We start from the raw sequence: 17,954 nt of genomic DNA, 5'->3' as shown, positions 1-17,954 counted from the left end.
CCTTGTTGCTGTTTTTTAAGTATGAAGTATATCATCAGATGGACTACTCTAGAGTTTATTAAGTTTTGAATCTACTGGCAGCAAGAGAGCAAAAAATAGGCACTAAATAGTGCAAAACACATTACTTGGCACTCAACTGAATATGCAGCTTTCTACACAGTACAGCAGGCTAGTATAGGTCAGAACTGCAGTAATTTGGGAAAAACCATTCAAACGTGCATAGACACTATTCCTACAACATCAAATAATAATAATAAAGGGACATGAACCAGATTTTCTTCTCCCACAGAAGACTATTATTTTATTGATGGTTTTTTTTAATATGTTAGATATGCCTGGGCACAAAGAGAATCAGTATAACGAATATAACAGATCTGTGTTGTTTTATTTTTATTCAGACTTCCAGATACCCTTGCTCGATTGGATCTAAAGGGAAATGACATAGAAGATGTTGGAGAACAAGAACTGAAGGACTTGAAACAGCTTCAGGTTTTAAATTTAAGGAACAACAAGATATCTGCCTTGGATCGCAAAGTCTTAGAGTATTTACCTCGTCTCCGGCACCTCTATTTAGATGGAAACCCTTGGAATTGCACCTGTGACCTTCTGAGAACCAGAGGAGTGTTGATGGCCAAAGGAACGGATGTCAGGGGAGGGCAGTGTGCAGCACCAGCAGAAAGCCGAGGAGAAAGCTGGATGTCTTCCAAAAAGATTCTGCAGCAGTGTGAAAATATCGCATCTTCGACGGAAAAAGGCAAGGAAGACAGAAAGAAGATGAAACCCAATGAGGCCTCCAGTGTTGCAGTAAATACAGATGATGATTACTATGATTATGAACTAGATTGATGCCATGGTTAATCTATCATGAATGTTAAAGCTGTCTAGAGCTGCCCACCACCACGAGGATCCCTACTGACAACCAGCTTGCTGGGTTGCCATTAAATTTTCCTCTTTAATTCATACTATAAACGTTAATAGCTGGTGTCAGAAGAGCTATAATAAGGATGCCATTATAATCTGAAATTTGTAAAAATAACAGCTGTTTTTCTTTGACATTAGTACATGTAGCTTGAGGTAAATAAGAATAAAATTACTATCTCTTAGAAAAGCACTCTGTATGGACTTTTTAATAGTAAACCACTTTTATAGTTGTGAGAAAGGAGAGGGAGGGATGGAGGGAGGGAGGAGGGAGGAGGGGGAGGAGGAGAGAGGAGGAAGGAGGAAGGGAGGGAGGAAGGGAGGAAGGGAGGGAAGGAGGGAGGAAGGGAGGGAGGAAGGGAGGGAGGAAGACAGGAAGGAAGGCAGGAAGGAAGGAAAAACACAGAGGACTCATCTTCATCATGGCAAATACAACAAACAGAAGAATCAGTGTCTTGGTTAATGAGATTTAATGGTTGTTCAGATGTTAATTAGTGAATGAAAAGGCTGGGGGTCAATTTGATCCAAGTTTAATATCGTAAATAAAAGAAGGGACATTCTCAGGAAACCATTTTGTACCTTTGCTTAGAACTAGGATAAAGCCCAGTGAGCCAAGGTTATCACAGTAATTTGTTTCGGTAGCCAGTAAATGAACTGATCGCCATTCAGCTCAAGCTGCTGTATGTATGTACACCTTTAGGTTCACATGGAAGTACAGACCACAGATGCCCTTTTCACTGGTGGGATCACTCTAGACTTTTGCAACACAAAAGGACTTTGTGGTGTGTGCATCAAATCTGATATATGTGCAAATTTTATCAGGCAGTTCTCAAAGTGCTCGAAAATTAAACAGAATTGGAATAGCCAGACCACTAAAACCAGCAAACTACAAACAGTAATCTAAGGGGCTTCCTGACAGTTCATAAATCTCAGGTGATAAATGAGGAGTAAGCACACCAGCAAATTACTTTTCAAAGCAAACAGTTTCTATTATTCTTTATCTCCTGTTGGCATTCCCTAACTGAACAATCACTCACATTTGTAGTGCCTGTTTTGTCAGAGCGCAGCCATGGGGCCACGGCACCTCTGCAGAATCTACTGACAATTGAGCTTCTTTACACATTAAGCCAAGTAAGTTAAAGAGGCTCACATTAGTTTTTTCTTCACATTTTGACTTTTGAACATGTCATCAGCTGCAGTCGTTGGTAGATAAAGATTTTGATGTTTACGGAACAGCACAAGCTTCCTAGTAGTTTGAGTGTTGTTTTTGTTGGCTAATAATGGTCTGCGAAGGGCACTGCCAACAAGAAAAGCTATTTTCACGCTACAGTACTTTTCATTCAGTTCTGTACTGATGGTACACTCTTGTTTTGTCACTTCAGCCCATTACAGAATCACAGAATTATCAAGGTTGGAAAAGACCTGGAAGATCATCTAGTCCAACCATTACCAATACTTCCTGGCTAAATCATTTGCACTGGGCAAAGCTCTTGCACAACCTACGGGCCTGTGAAGAATGGGAATTTGCACCTTTAGGTCCTTATGCCTATGCACAGCTACAAGCCGAGCCAGAAAACCTCTCTTGTACCTCACCTAGATAGAGGCCCCATGCTACACTAGAACGATGCTGCCCCTCTAGGCCCGAATCACAGAACTATCAATGTTGTTAAAGACCTAGAAGATCATCTAGTCCAACCATTACCAATAATTCCCGGCTAAATCATATTCCTCAACACGACATCCAAACGTTTCTTGAACACTCCCATGGTCGGTGACTCCACCACCTCCCTGGGCAGTGCATTCTAATGCCTGACTACCCTTTCCGAGAAGTAATACTTCCTAATGTCCGAACACAGCCCTCCTCCTACTCAGGACAGCTTAAGCTGCCACTGCTCACACGAGATGGGCAGAGGCGGAGGACGAGACGCCCCGCACGTCCCATAAGGGCGATGCAGTGCAGAGCAGCACCGCCCCGACCTCGCCACGCCCCATGAAACTCCCTGCACGCCCCAGCCCTCCTCTTCCCTTACAGCCACGTCATTCTCTCGCCGTGTGCGGAAGTGACGGCAGCTCTCCGTGCGGCCAACGGGCTCCGCGCATGTGGCGGGGTGAGAGGTGAAAGATCAGGCGGGGCGGCAGGAACATGGCGGTGCGTGCTGCGGGCGCCGGGCGAGAGACGCGGACTGTGTGAGGCGCACGAAGCGATGTCGCGGCGTGCGGCGCGCTGCGGCTGAAGGCGGCCATCGCGGGCCGTGCGCGGAGCGCTCCCCATGAGCGCGGTGGGGGGACTGGCGTGGCGCGCCCTGCACGCCCTGCTGCGCGCATTGCTGTGCCTGCAGCGAGCGCTGCTGGCCGCTCCCCGCGCCTGGCTCCGGCGCCGCGCCGCCGCCTCCTGCGCCTTGCTGGGCCCCGCCGCCCGCGCTCTCGCCTTCCCCGGCGCGGCCCGAGGGGGGCGGCGGCCCGGCAGGAGGAGGACCGGGATACGAGCGAGGGGCCGCGCGGACGGGAGAGCCCTGCAGAAGCTGCCGCTGCACGTGGGTCTGGTGGTGACCGAGGAGGAGCCGAGCTACGCGGACATGGCCAGCCTGGTGGTGTGGTGCATGGCGGTGGGCATCTCCTACGTCAGCGTCTACGACCACAACGGTGAGCTGTCCGGAGAGCACCCACCCCTGGAGGATCTCAAAGCCAGGTTGAAAGGGGCCATGGGCAGCCTGAGCTGAGGGGGGGGCAGCCCTGCCCACTGCAGGGAGTTGGGGCCGGGAGGGCTCTGAGATGGTCCCTTCCCCTACAAGTCATTCTGTATTATTCAGTGCTTTCCTGCTGAGGATGCCAACTGTGTGGTAATCTCAGCTGATGGATAATCTCTGAGACTGGGAGCCTGCAGCTCAGGAGGGCTAATCGCATCCAAGGTGTGCTGTGCTGCTGTCCTTTCTGAGGACGAAGCTTCCTGCTGCAGATCTGGCAGTGCTTGTAGTGCCTCTCGGAGAGACCACAGAATCACAGAGTTATCAAGGCTGGAAAAGACCTAGAAGACCATCTAGTCCAACCATTACCAATACTTCCCAGCTAAATCATATTCATCAACACAACATCCAAACGTTTCTTGAACACTCCCATGGTCGGTGACTCCACCACCTCCCTGGGCAGTGCAATCCAGTGCCTGACTACCCTTTCTGAGAAGTAATACTTCCTAATGTCCAGCCTGAATCTCCCCTGGCGCAACTTAAAACCATTCCCTCTAGTTCTATCACTGATTACACGAGAGAAGAGGCTCACCTGCTGTTTTGAGTCTCTTCTGGACTGTCAAATGATGTTGTGCAGACTAGGTTTGCTCTGTAGATCTATGAGTGATTAGGGGTGCTGTCTGCACTGTGTGTCTTGCATTGGTCTTTCAGGAAATGCTCAGCAGTGCCTTTACCAAAGTAGGTGGCACCTGATGTGGTTAAGGATATAAAACTTAGAGCTGTGGTGGCCTTATGTTTATCATAGGTATGTGTGGTTTTTAAAACTACTGCCTTGTTGTTGTTGCATCTCTGGTCCTTCATACGTAATGCAAGACTCAAGTGGCCTGACTTTTGCTGAGTCTTATAAGGTCTTTCTAAGAAACTGGACTTAACACCAATCCCTTACCAGTTTAAATTGACCTGTGTACAGCTGTTGCGGAACTTTGTTACGCTGTGTTTCAGTGGGAGGACACTTCCTCCTTTCAAAGTCAAAGAGTCTCCTAAATATTTGCACGACACTTTGAGGATACGGTGCCTTCTGAAAAGCCATTAGTGTGTTGATGGTTTTTGCTTTCAGCTTCAAAAGCATGAAGCCAGGTGAAGTGCTACAGAGCAAGTATTGGGACTACACAGAAGTTTCCCTTGTAACCTAAACAGAAGAACTTGATTCTATAACCCTTGTATTTTCTGTCAAACCTCAAGTAAATTATCTGCTATGTTGCCTAATTCTATGTATGTATGTTTAATTTCTTTTTAGATCCATGTGTTGTGCTGCACAAATTTACCTGAACTGAATTGAGGACCAGATCTATCTGAGGGCTATATTTCTTGTTGCCCTTGATTTTCATATTTGAATGGCTTCAGGGTAAACAACCCTGAGGAAGGGTAGGCAATCACAGATACTGTTACTGAGGTCCTGTCTGGAAGGGTGAAATCAGCATTCAGCTTGTTTCCACTAATAGCACAGTTACTTCTGCTTCTCCAGAACACGTGCTGAGACCCGGTCAGACCTGGGACTGACTGGTACAAGGCTGTGTGTGTGATGACCAGAAATGATGAGGTTGTTCTCTGAGAAGTGGTGCAGATGAAATAACACTGCAGAATGGTTGTCAGCTGTTCAGAAAAACTGTTCTGAGTGGTGATTAACAGGAGTGTAACTAATAAAAGGAAATGGTCAAAGTTGTGTGCTAATAAGTTTTGTTAGTACCCTTAGGCTTGAAAAATAGAGTTACAATATTGTGACATTGAGATGAAGAATTGTTTTATCCATAGCTAATTTTATTAGTCCTTAGATATCTGAATATACCAGTTTAATTATCAGCTTGTATTCTGATTTATTGGGCATGTAATTGATGAAGACAAGCCTTAATCCACACCAACTAAGTGGTCTAAATCATTAGCTATTGCCCGACTTCATACTTATGAGACAAGCCTGCTGTTACATATCCATGTTCTTTACAGATATTCAGTGTGTTTTCTGGGATACCAGCCATGTCTGCTTTCTGCACAGAGCCTTTTAAATTGGTGTCAGTGAGTTCTGAGCGACTAGTCATTCAAATGGCTTGAGTATGCACATTTCTGGTGGTAGCAGATACACTGCCTTTCTCTTGGTGCTGAGCTCCTTACAGTGTCTGGATTGAGCGTAGAGCAATTCCAAATAGGCCTATAGCTACACAGGACACTGTAATATCATGCAGTCCTGTTCTTAAATGCAGTTCTGAACTATAGTGATGTCTGAAACCCTCAGCAGTAGCATTAATGTGTGAAGGTAAAAAAAAGACAGGTATAACTGGCTGCTATCAGTAGCAGAGGATGATCTTTAATGATGCTTTACTTGTTGTTATCTTAGCTGAGGGTTACTTCTTGTGTGCTGATCTGCTTCAGCAAGATCCTATGTTCATACAGTTTACTTACTATTGACTTAGCAAAAATGTGTTGTCACTACTGCTCCTGGCTCTGGTGGAAAAGGAAACAAGGTGAGAGTACTCTGCTTCTTTATTAGAGGTAGTGGAGTATGCTTGGGTTCCTCTTCCTTCACTACTTTTGTCTAACAGTGAGATCCTGCTTGTTAAAACAGAAGGCTTTGGTTACAGGAGTGCTCTTCCATGCTCTTCCTGGAAGGAAATGTTTCTTTCAGTTTCCTGTGGAAAGCTCATGTTAAAACGTGACCTTAATTGAACTGCCTACAGGAAAAAGGGAGAAGTGTGACATTCTTCCAAGAAGAAGAACTACCAGATAAGCACTGGTAATTCTTATTATAAGAAATAATTGTGAAATTCTCAGATTTTCATTAACTAATCGAAGAAAAGATTGGTTCTGTATTCTTAGCTCTTCAAAATGAGTAACTCCAAAGGCAGCTTGGCTGGAGTTAGATATTCTCTTGGGCAATTACGAGAAAGCTCAGTATGTTACAAATACATTGAACAATAATTGTGTAACCTAATAGAACTTGACTGTCTTCCCTGAATCTGAAGGCCAGTAGTATAAAAGGTTTAAGTAAGAGTGCACAATGCAGGGGGACTTCAGGATAAAGAACTGTCTTGTACTGTAATAAATATGTTGTGATATGGCATGCAGTACTCAGGTGGTTTTTTCCTAAGCTGGGCTTACAGTGCCATTCTCGTGATGTCTGATGAGTTAGGGGCCTTTTTCTTTCTCCCATGTATCAAAATATTTTCCAAATATGCAGCAGAACTCTTATGAGGTTCACAGTACTGTGTGTCTGAGTTGTCAATTTTAGATTAATTGAACTTTATTTAAATATAGGTTTTACTCAAGCAAGTTTTTGTCAAAGAGATATTATTCCTCTGAGATATTACCACAGAAGAAGTAACTCGGCCTTCTCACACTTGAAGACTTCAGCTGCCTTTCACCACTGTTAGATGCTTTAAGCTCCTTTTGTTACCATGCTAGTTGTAGGACACTGAGATTTACTTCTGTTCATCAGTGAAGCTTTCCTGTAGTGTGGGACAAGGATGGAGCAGTTTTGGGAGGCCTGCAGTCTCTTGGCATCTGAATGCTTTGGGTTCCTGAAGAGATGCTTCTGGTTGGAGTGTGGTTAAAAGCCTCTAGTACTACTGTGTTGGACCTGAGTTTCTTTATCTGGGATTTAGCATTCTGGTGAGCTGTTTTACTTCTGACCAAGTTTTCTTTAAGAAATTCTTTGAAATAATAAGATAAAGTAATAATTAAAATAAATAATTTAAGGAGCTGCAGACTGGGCCTTTAGTCTCTTCTGGATTATTTGGTAGCTTAGTTGATATGATCAATTTACAAAACTGAATGTTTGATGTATTTTCAGGAAGATAGAGTTAAGTATGTTGTAGCTTTGCGTCACTGAAGTGCGTTTATGTCACACTGCATCTGCTGTGAGTCTTCTAATGCTATGAAACTTGACATTCAGCAACTGTTTTGGTGTTCGTTAGGTGGAGTCTTGAGACCATGTATTTAATGGCCAGTCTGTACATTATAGCCTTATAGGGATAGGTAATATGGAAGTAGTAATGCTCTTTTTTCTCTTGCTAACCAGTGAATTCTTGCAGGGACATTCTGTTCTTGGAACAGGAACTGTGGGGTGGTCACTGAATTCTGAATCTGAGTTCTTCCTGTTTTGTTAGCTGTAGCTTCAGTGGCTCTAACTAGAATGAAATTTAAGTGACTTCAGCTGTTTTCAGACTTGGTTTTAATGTTTTTCAGGACTCATTAGATAACATTTTCTTGTGCTTGCTATCTTCTAAGGTGCAATGTAGTGGCACAAACTTTTCTTTCTTCCTTTCAACTTTAACGTGTCCATTTTGGGGCCCCTTGCTACAAGACAGACATGGAGGCCATTGGAGCATGTTGAGAGAAGGACAGTGAAGCTGTGAGGGGTCTGGAGCACAAGTCTGAGGTGACTGCAGTTGTTTCTTCTGGAGAAGATGAGGCTCAGGGGTGATGACCTTATTGCTCTCTTCAACTACTTGAAAGGATGTTGTGGTGTGGCAAGGTGGGAATTGGCTGCTTTTCCTGTGTAGCTAGTGATAGGACTAGAGAGAATAGACTCATGCTGTGCCAGTGAGATTCAAGTTAGACATTATGAAAAAATTCTTCTCTCAAAGAGTGACTGGGTGCTCAAACAAGCTGCCTAGGGAGGCTGTGGAGTCACCAGCCCTGAAGGTGTTCAAGAAACATCTAGGTGTCGTACTGAAGGAAACAATTTAGTGGAGAAATGTTAGTAGACAGTAGGACTGGGATGAGCTTGGAGGTCTTTTCCAGACTCGGTGACTCTGAGGGAGCTGGGATTGTTTAGTCTGGAGAAGAGGCTCAGAAAAAAACCTAATTGTACTCTACAACTTCCTGAAGGAAGGTTGTGATGAGGAGGAGTTTGTTGCCTGGGAGAAGAGGACGAACAGGACTTGAGGAAGTAGATGCAAGTTGTAAAAGGGGAGGTTTAGATTAGGCATAAGGAAAAGCTTTTTCTCTCAGAGAATGGTCAGACAGTGGAATAGCTGCCCAGGGAGGTGGTGGGGTTGCCGTCCCTGGAAGTATTCAAGAGGCCTCTGGATGAGGAGCTACGAGATATGGTTTAGTAGCTTATGGTAATAGTGTAATGGGAGGATGGTTGGACTAGATGACCTTGTAGGTCCTTTCCAACCTTGTGATTCTATGATTCTAGATTGCAGCCAACGTGATCCAACACAAGGGTGCAGGTTTTCATGTGTTAAAGCGGTTTCTTGAATATATATTATTTGAACTGAGTTGTGAGTTGATACTTCTTGAGCTGGTGATAGTCACAGTAAGCCTGTCTTAAGTAAACTGGCATTGAAAGAGTTGAGAAAGCAAAGACTGGAATGCTATGGAAATGTATTCTTTCATAGGCTTAGTTTGGTAGGGTTTTCTCTTGTAAGGAAGAGGTGGTTTTTCTCCTGTGATTGCTTTCTTCTGTCTTGCTTTAAATAGCAGGACAAGTGAGAATGTTTAACAGTGAGATGCTATCAAGCCATTGGCAAGTGTTGGTTTTGGCAGTCTGGCCTGACAGATGAGTGGCTGACACCACCTGGTGTTCTGTATGACAGTGGTTTCTATGATTTGACCTGTCTAAACTGATTTGTCATGTTTCTGGTGCACCTGCAGGCTTCTGCTTACACACTGCATTGTCAGTCTCTAACCTTTAAATGCTGCAACACTACATTTGGCTACAAATGGGCATGGCTTATAACTATTCCAAAGCTAAGCAAAAGGTGTGAAATAGAAAAGAATTATGTAATGGAGGACTAATGTAGAAAGCTGACTGCTCTGGTTTGCCTCAGCTATAGTGTGAGTGGGAACTAATGATCAGTGGTGTGCTTGTAGCTTGTGTTGTGAAAATGGAATATACACATTTCTACGAGCTTGCTTTCAGAAACAAAAAGTAGAATACAAATATGAAATATTTCTTCACCTGTCAATGTGAAATCAATTATAAGCATTGTTAATGTTAAATAATGACGTTATTTTTTGCAGGAGATATTCAGGATGAGAAGAAAAGCAGATGAATTTATCACCTGTTAAGGCATCTAATAAGTCTATATATATATAAACACCAGCTCACTATTATAGTAAAGACATTACATGTTTTCATGTAGAGGTGGAGAAAAACCACTAATTTATGATGATCCTAACCTAATACATCTATACTGACTCAGACTACTGCTGACATGGAAACTGTTCATAGCAGTTTCTAAACGTAGAATCAGGCTGAAGTGGTAAAGTGGAAGCATGACTGTAAAGTTGTATGCAAGCTCAGTATTTCTTGAGTAGTAGGTTGATTGTGTGGACGGTTTTTTGACTGGTCTGCAGGAGTCCTTGCCTTAGGATCTCTGAATGAAACTTAAGCTCCTGGTAACAACCCCTGAATGCCAAGTGATAAAGGCTTTATCAGTTCTTATGTAAATATGCATATCTGTACTCTTTCATTGTAAAGTAAATATTTAGGCTTTAATGCTTAATTTAACTGTAGTTTTTAATTAGAAGCAGTGTAACTAAAAGCTAGAATTTCAGAATAGCAACCCAAGCATGTTTGCTTAACCAAGTTTTTGTAGACTCCTGAACTCAAATTGCATCTATGATAAGCATGCAAGAGGAAACTGCATCAGCTCATTACATGATAGAGCTTGTGAAATTCTCTTATTAGGAAACTTTTGACGTTGGTAATTGCATGAGTAGACAGTTACTGTGACCTGGTGCACTGATTTAGTTGTCTTCTTGCTCAGTTTATGGTGAATTGCTTTCTTAGATTATAATTTTACTAGTATGTGTGTAAATGAAAGCAGATGTCAGCAGCAAATATACGGCAGTGTGGGGCAGTAAGGAAGCTGCATGATGACATGATGGTGTTGTGTTGTTGGGATATTGATGCCTCAAACTGTTGCTCAGCATACTAAAGACAGCCAAGTGATTCTTAGTGATTGCATCTCTTATGCAGTTGTGAACTGCTACTTAAACCAGGCTGTGTACAAGAGGAACAGAAACACGTGAGAGTTGTCTCCCTTTATATGCTCTTGCAAGGTCACTGGAGTTAGTCATGTGAAGTAGCATTTGCTTTTGATTCTTATCATACTTGTGCATTCCAGTTTGAAACCAGTACTGGCCATTTACTTTTTCTTCCCCCAGCACAGTGTCAGATCTGTCTTTATAGCACTCTGTAGTTTGTCGCTGACATGTAACTTTTTTTTTTTTTTAAGGTATTTTCAAGAGGAATAATTCAAGGCTGATGGATGAGATTTTAAAACAGGAGCAAGAACTCTTAGGATTAGACTGCTCCAAATACACAGTGGAATTTGCAAGTCAAGATAAAGCTGATCAAGGTAAGGTGAATTGAGAGTGGGCAGAAACTAGTGTGACTTTAGTTATGGATCATAATGGATCAATAATCAATAATCAATCAAATAATTCTGCTTTTACTTAAACGCATTCATATACGTGATCTTTTCCTTCATTATCCACTGATAATCAGAATACATACCCCATTCTGGGGTTAGTATTAAGCTTTCAGTATGATTGCGTTTATAACTCATAGTGAAGTCTTGCTCTTCCCTATGCCTAGGTGTTGTTACTGGGTAGTCCAGTCCTGCTAGTAAAACAGTGATCCCTTTAATGCATCAGTGTAGCTCAGCTTTCTACTGCTTGAGTGAAATTAATTGTTTTGAGGAGAGACTTGAAAAAGGGAATTATTATTAGGTTAGTAACGAGTACAGTTCTTTCTCCAAACTTATGCTTTACCTTAGAGTTGCAAGGATGTGGAAGAGCAGAACTGTTGGTTATTGTGTTAATGTGTAACAGGGAATACAAAGGGCATACAGAATACTAATCTGTCAATGCTGGTATGTCATTTAAAGACTGTTTCTCTGTATGACAAATTGATCAAATATTCTCAAGGTTTTTTTTTATTGTGGTGGCCTTTGATAAACTGTAGGTGTTCTGATGTGTATTCAAATGAACACAAAATACAATTGTAAGCAGTAAGATTCATTACTGGCATAAGTTGTGTATTTTAATGTTAGCGTGCTTTGTGTTTAACCCAGTTTCTTCAAGCTGGGCTTAATACAGCAGTTATTTGTAGTCTTTAGCTTCCTTGGTAAGTTTATCTCTTAGGTTTTTATCCTGCCTCACAATAGCATAGGCATTCATGAGATTATGCCTGTGATTTAAGAGGCTATTTTACAGCAATTATAGTTCAATGGATAAACTCTGATAGTGTTACGTAGTTCCTACCTTCTCTGTATTAAGTAATCTTAGGATCAGTGTTGCAGCATCACTTTTTGATCGCTTTTGGAGTGCTGTGGAAATCCTGTATTTGGGGAGAGCTGTAGCTTAATCCTGTTGTTAAATTAATATTCAAAGTAATTGAAGGACTTTCTCGTAAAGTGTAAGAGTTGGATCTTTTTACATTGCTTGCCAAACCCAGATCAGTAATTCAGTACCTGTTCTTAGTGCTTTTCAGGACTGTTAGAACCTATACAAATTTCTCTGGAACAAACTGCATTTGAAGATTGACTTTAAGCCATTTCTCATAGGCCTCCTCATAATAGTTGCTTTAGGCTTGGTTTTTAGCAATAGCCAATCCATAAGTTTCTTATGAACCTCTTTAACAGCTGAGTGATGTATACTTAAGACTAGTTATATGAAGTAAACTAGGTTACTTTGTCATACCCTGCAAAGTACATTTAAAACTGTATTTCTGTTACTTTTAAACTGTGTTTTGTACTTTCAGTTTTAAATTGCCAATCTACATTGAAGGTGCTGTCTCCAGAAGATGGAAAAGCAGACATAGTAAAAGCTGCTCAGAACTTTTGTCAGTTGGTAGCACATCAGCAGAGAACGTATACAGACCTGGATGTGAATGTGTTAGGCAACTTGTTAAGTAGTAAGTATGATATTCTCCTTCAGGAGGAGGGAAACATGTAATTCATAACTAATTTGATTTCTTATATGCTTATAACATGTACATATCTTTGTATATAGTTTATCAGAATAAGTTATGCTGAGTGCCATCAAACTTATGCTCAAAACTCTCGCTGTTTTGCTGCTTAGATCTGTTTAAAGAAAAAACTCCAAAGAAAACCCTAAGCTAAGTCGAAGAGTCTCATTTTGACAGAATTTACAAGCTTTGTGGGATGTTCTGGAAAAAAAAAAGTACTTCTGGGATAAGCTGAAACTAGACTTACAAGTAAGGTTATCTTCTTGCAAGCTAGCATGCTGCAAGCCTAGGTGTGAGTGGGGAGGTCATTACAAATCTAGTTACAGGAATTAAAACTACCTAACTATCGGCACTGAGTTGAATGCAAATAACAGGGTACTTGCTGATCCTTTGCTGCTGTGTAACCCATGTCAGTTATCTCCATTACTAATTCATGCAGATTACTGACTCTTTGCTGAGGTTGCATGGCTACTTGCAATGCTATGAAAAGGGCAGGGCTGCCCCCATCGCCTGTGAGGGAGGAACAGCATTGTGCTAAGGAGCTGGAGTAGTTGTTCAACTTCTCTAGATATCAGTGCATGTTAAGTGCAGCTGGGGTCAGGTTTCAGGTAGCGCAGTTCAACTTGGATGTCTGCAGGCAAGCTGCGTGCCTGGTACATTGTTACAGCATGGCTTCCATTAATTGGAGCCTAGAGAGATTCCTCTCTTCCCTTCCTCATCCCCCAAACAAGTAATCAGCTGAATTGCAGAGTGGATCTGTATCAGTGCAAGTTTAGTCTTAATCCCAACTGAATTTTCCCTTTCTTAAGCATATGGAGTCTTCTTACAGTAGTGGAATTATTAAATGGGTGTTTAATGTGACCCCTGAGGAAGTAACTTAGATGTCTAGCCTGTTATGCCCTAAGGCAATTTAAGAAAGCGGATAATTGCTTCTGTAGGACAGGCACTCATCTTGAAGAACTGGTGCCAGTGATACCCATATATGTATTCTGATCATTGATGCTGAAGTAGAGTTTATCAAACACTTTTTTCTGATCTGCTATCCTTGCATGTGTGTCCATTGTTCCAGTAATGCATGATAGCTGAGCACAGAAAAAGAAATCTAGATTTCTAGTCTGTCAAAACTGTAAACTTTCAAAATAGATTGTGTGGCTTGTAACTAAAGACAATATCAATAATAAGTCCTGCTTATTAATCTGTGTGTTTTTAATGTCTAAGACAGTTACAAGAATTAGTCTTCCATGACTGACTTAGTTCACGAAACTGCTCGTTTTATTGTCATGTTTAGTTTCAGTGTATTTTCAGTTGCAAGATATTGAATGTAAATGCCTGAGTTGCTGATCTAAATCCAGAAGGATTTCTGAAAAATGGTATCTAAATAACAATAATCCTAGGGTTTTCATTCAGGAGCATTCTGTAAGCCTCTGATTTTTTTCCACATATTGATTTATGTACATGATAATATAGTTTTTTATAGCCCCCTCATGTAGAATGTGCTTATTTAAAGTCTGGCTCTGAAGTGATGGGGGTTCTAACTTACATGGCTTTCTAGATTCTTCATTCTTGTTCAAATTCTTACAGCTTAAGTTTTCTTCAGTGTAACTGTGGTTTGTTCTCAGCAAACTTTCTTTCAGAAAAGTAGGTGCCAGCTACATTATAAATACCTCTACTTTGCCTCCCTTTCCAATAATTAATATGATGATAATGCTGTTCAAGTTAGCCTAGTTAATCTGTGTGCAGTGGTAATGTCAGTTCTACAGATTCATTCATGTTTCCCTCATCAAACTCCTGGCTTAGAAGGGATATTGTGAGATTTCTTTTTCTTGAGGGTCTGAGCCTTCTTGCCTCCTCATGGATTCTGCTCCCAAGTCCTTCTGTCTTTGGTGTGCTGAACTTTAGAGTGCATTCCTTCTGTTCAGAGGGAGCTTCCACATGCAAAGTATCTGTAGTGTTGATGTGTTTAGATAGAGAAATGGATGCAGGGTAGGAAGCACAGTACTGTATTTAAATAGGCTGTTCTGACAGTAATACTACATCCTGTTCATTTTCCTTCTTCAGATAGGAGCCAGAAGGAAATATTAGAATTAACTGGGCTCTCTGAAGGTCTTTTCCTGTTTGAAAAAGTCATTGCAGTGTTGGAAGATCCTGCTGCTGAACTGACCAGCTGAGGAATACTCAGCTTCTGAATCAGCTGATGAGTAAAGCTGTCCACTTCCACCAGAATCCCCACTTCTAAGTATTTGCTGCTTCCCTACAAAGCTGTTTCATACTAACATACTAGCTTACCAATAAATAAGCAGCTTCAGCTTTATACTTCTCTGTTCTCTTTGAGATAATCTCTAAACTGTGGCTTTTGTAGAAGTGCTTAGGGAATGCTTGAGGAAAGCAGCTTATTTGTCTCTGATGGAAAGTTTACTGTTGTGACTATTCAGTGAGGAGGGAGGATATGAATTTTCTTTAAATCTTCAGCTTGAGATTTATAAAGGGGGGTGGAAGGAAGAAGTCATACGGGACCTTAGTTTTTTGTTCTTCCGGATGTTAAGTTCCTCTACTAAGTTTAGGCTAGCATGGGTTTTGTTTAAAAATAATAATAATAATAATCTGAAGTTAGGAGCAAGTAGGCAGCACTGAATTTTGCCATTTGATAAAGGTAAGAATTACACAGTGCAAGCACTCCTGCAGTTAAGTTGTGGAATTAGTGGATAGTAGGAAGCACAACAGGAAATACTGTGGAGTAACCATTGCTCGTAGCAGTATTATAGCAATGTAGGATTATGACTGCTGGAATGCTTTTTGAGGAGAGCTGGACAAGTGCATGAAGAACAGCTTACTTTTTTGGTCTCCTTATGGTATAGTACTGTTTTTCACTTGTCTTAATAAATTTGGACTTAGCAGAGGAAGCTGGACTAAGACTGTTCATTCTAAGCATGTTGCCTATGTCAGTTCTAGTCTGTAGTACCTCAGGTATGACAAATTGTATGAAAGGGGCCAATAATTGTCATCTTCCTTGGAAGGTCAGTAGGAAGCTCTCATGGTGAACAAGACAGCAAGCTACTGAAGACTTAATTAGCTTTTCTTAACATGGGGAAAATTCCAAGTACATAACTGTAATACTTGGTCTTCTACTTTTTGGGGAGTGAGATTTACTACCTTGAACAACTGTTTATATGCCCAGTTCCAAAGGCTGGGTATAGGTAATGAAATCATCAGAGCACAAATTGGACTACTTGAACAACAGTGACTGGTGTTTTTCAATATGGATAGTAAGAGTGTGGGTGCCTAATGAACTGGGTTTTATAGTCATGTGTGGATCCTGTCTGCTTACTAACAAGAGGAATAAGGCAATTTATTTTTTTTTTTTGCTCATTCTAACTAGGAAGATGCCACCTGTAACAGTTTGTCTGCAACTTTGCAGTAAGAATTTTATGTGTCTGTGTAGCTCTATTCTGAGCAATCAGGCAATTAATCTGGCAGTACGTTTTTACAATGTATTTTCTTGGCAATCAGTGTTACCAAGTGTTCTTTTTTTTCAATGAAATGTCCTTAAGGTTTTTTGCTAGTGGCTCTTTTACTGCACTTGACAGTAAATCTGCATAGTTAAGACTACAGTAAGTATGTGTTGAGATGTAATATGTTCTGCTCTATTAAGCTGGCCAACACAAAGGTAGAGCAAGTCAGCTGTAACAGCACTGTTATGGTTTGCTGTTATTTAAAACAATCTAACTGTTCCTGTCAGTGCCTTTCCAAGTATTTGAAAACTAAAAGCATTCAGTTATAAAGCAGATGCCCTGAGACTTAAAAACAAATCTTCTGGGGAGTTTGACAAAACCTAACTTAATTTGTTCTTACAGGTACAAGTGGATTTCCAGATCCTGATTTAGTCTTGAAGTTTGGTCCTGTGGACAGCACATTAGGGTTCCTTCCCTGGCACATCAGACTAACAGAGATCATGTGAGTTGTCTATAATTCCTGTGGAAACAGATTGAAATAATATCTTAGCTGAATAAGCCTTTGTGACCTACCTAACTGAAACAGCTGTAAGAGGAAACATGTTTAGACAAAAATATCTGCAACGTGATGTCAGGGTTTAAGAGTTATTAAATAAGAACCTGTCAAATACTTCATGCATTGTTGCTGCATCAGTTGTGGTGAGGCAACAGCAAACTTTCCTTCTGTTACCTTCTATTCTCTGTGATCTGATCCAAGTTCAGTTGGGGTTCCTTAAATGGGTTCTAGTACCTTTCAGTTTTCTGCATCCTTTATATTATTATTTTATCCTATCAGGGGAACTAGATGATGCCTCTAGATTGCTATTCATCTTTAATAACTAAACTGACTGTGGTTGCTGTATTTCTTAAGTCTAAGAGCATTTATAAGGGCACTGGAAAACATGTCTGGACACAACTGTTTTTCTTCAACTTTTGCACAATATGAAGGTGCCTTTGTAATATAATGGGCAGGTTTCAATTGAAAGGGTGACAGAATACTGACAGCAGCTTAATTACAATGGAGTTGCATGAGGGCTACGAGTATTGAGAAACTACCATGTTGCAAAGACAAAAACTTGTATTCAGTAGACTGGCTGGCCATATCAATCATGTGATATTTATATTTATAACGCTTATTAATATTTTCTATCTTGCTTTCTCAGTTCTTTGCCTTCCCACCAGAACATCAGCTATGAAGACTTTTTCTCTGCCCTCCATCGCTATGCAGCCTGTGAGCAACGCTGGGGAAAGTGACTTTGGGCTGAGCACACTGAGTTGTGCTTTCCATAGAAAGGAATTGATGTCTGTTTACAATCACCTGTGACCCATAAGTCTGGTTCATAGTCCTTTCTTAATTTATCAACAAATTCAATAAAGTGTCTTACCTTTCTAAAGAGTCTGTGTGAATGCGTGAGAATCTGTGGGAAAAGGGAAATCAGCATGTTTGCTTTATCATAAGATGTTTGTTGCAAGCAAAGCTCTTCAAACCTGAATTACCCTCACTTTTATGTCCTGATGACCAGAAGAGCATGCAGGAATTTGTGTGAAGTTCACAGGACAATGTAGGTAAGAATGTTGTCCCCTTGAAGGTTCATGTCCCTCAGGTTTATTTCTTCTCAATTCTTTGTGGTCAGAATTTCAGAGCTCATCACCGGATTATTCTGTATTTACTATGTAATGTTTGAATTTTAGAAGTCTGTATTGGTTCTGTTAACAGCTTAATATACTGCTACTTAGTTGTCAGGGCTAAGTCAGCAGTAGCTCTAGAAATGTGAAAAGGTTCTGTTAAAGAAGAACAGAAGCTTCTGTGGTAAGTGGATTAGGCAGTATGTTTATTAATGCTCATACTGGGCTTTTTTGTTTGTTTGTTTAAAGAGATAAAAGTGA

General features: G+C 41.1%; 1 protein-coding gene and 1 long non-coding RNA gene across 2 annotated transcripts; one reads left to right on the top strand and one right to left on the bottom strand.

Moving 5' to 3' along the window:
- Positions 1 to 319: 319 nt before the first annotated feature.
- LOC116653172 lies at positions 320 to 3,034 on the bottom strand. Its single transcript, XR_004306619.1, has 2 exons — positions 2,949 to 3,034; positions 320 to 739 (listed from the first exon to the last, which is right to left on the bottom strand). It is a non-coding gene; the product is annotated as an uncharacterized LOC116653172 (long non-coding RNA).
- A 23-nt stretch (positions 3,035 to 3,057) lies between these two features.
- On the top strand, positions 3,058 to 17,463 carry NUS1 (NUS1 dehydrodolichyl diphosphate synthase subunit). Its single transcript, XM_015858739.2, has 5 exons — positions 3,058 to 3,561; positions 10,844 to 10,966; positions 12,373 to 12,525; positions 16,431 to 16,530; positions 17,231 to 17,463. The coding sequence occupies exons 1-5, from the start codon at positions 3,189 to 3,191 to the stop codon at positions 17,319 to 17,321; spliced, it is 840 nt and encodes a 279-aa protein (XP_015714225.1). The 5' UTR covers positions 3,058 to 3,188; the 3' UTR covers positions 17,322 to 17,463.
- Positions 17,464 to 17,954: the final 491 nt, after the last annotated feature.

Source organism: Coturnix japonica, chromosome 3 (assembly GCF_001577835.2).
Source record: "Coturnix japonica isolate 7356 chromosome 3, Coturnix japonica 2.1, whole genome shotgun sequence".
In the NCBI taxonomy this organism is placed as follows: domain Eukaryota; kingdom Metazoa; phylum Chordata; class Aves; order Galliformes; family Phasianidae; genus Coturnix; species Coturnix japonica.
This window is presented reverse-complemented; position numbering and strand designations above follow the sequence as displayed.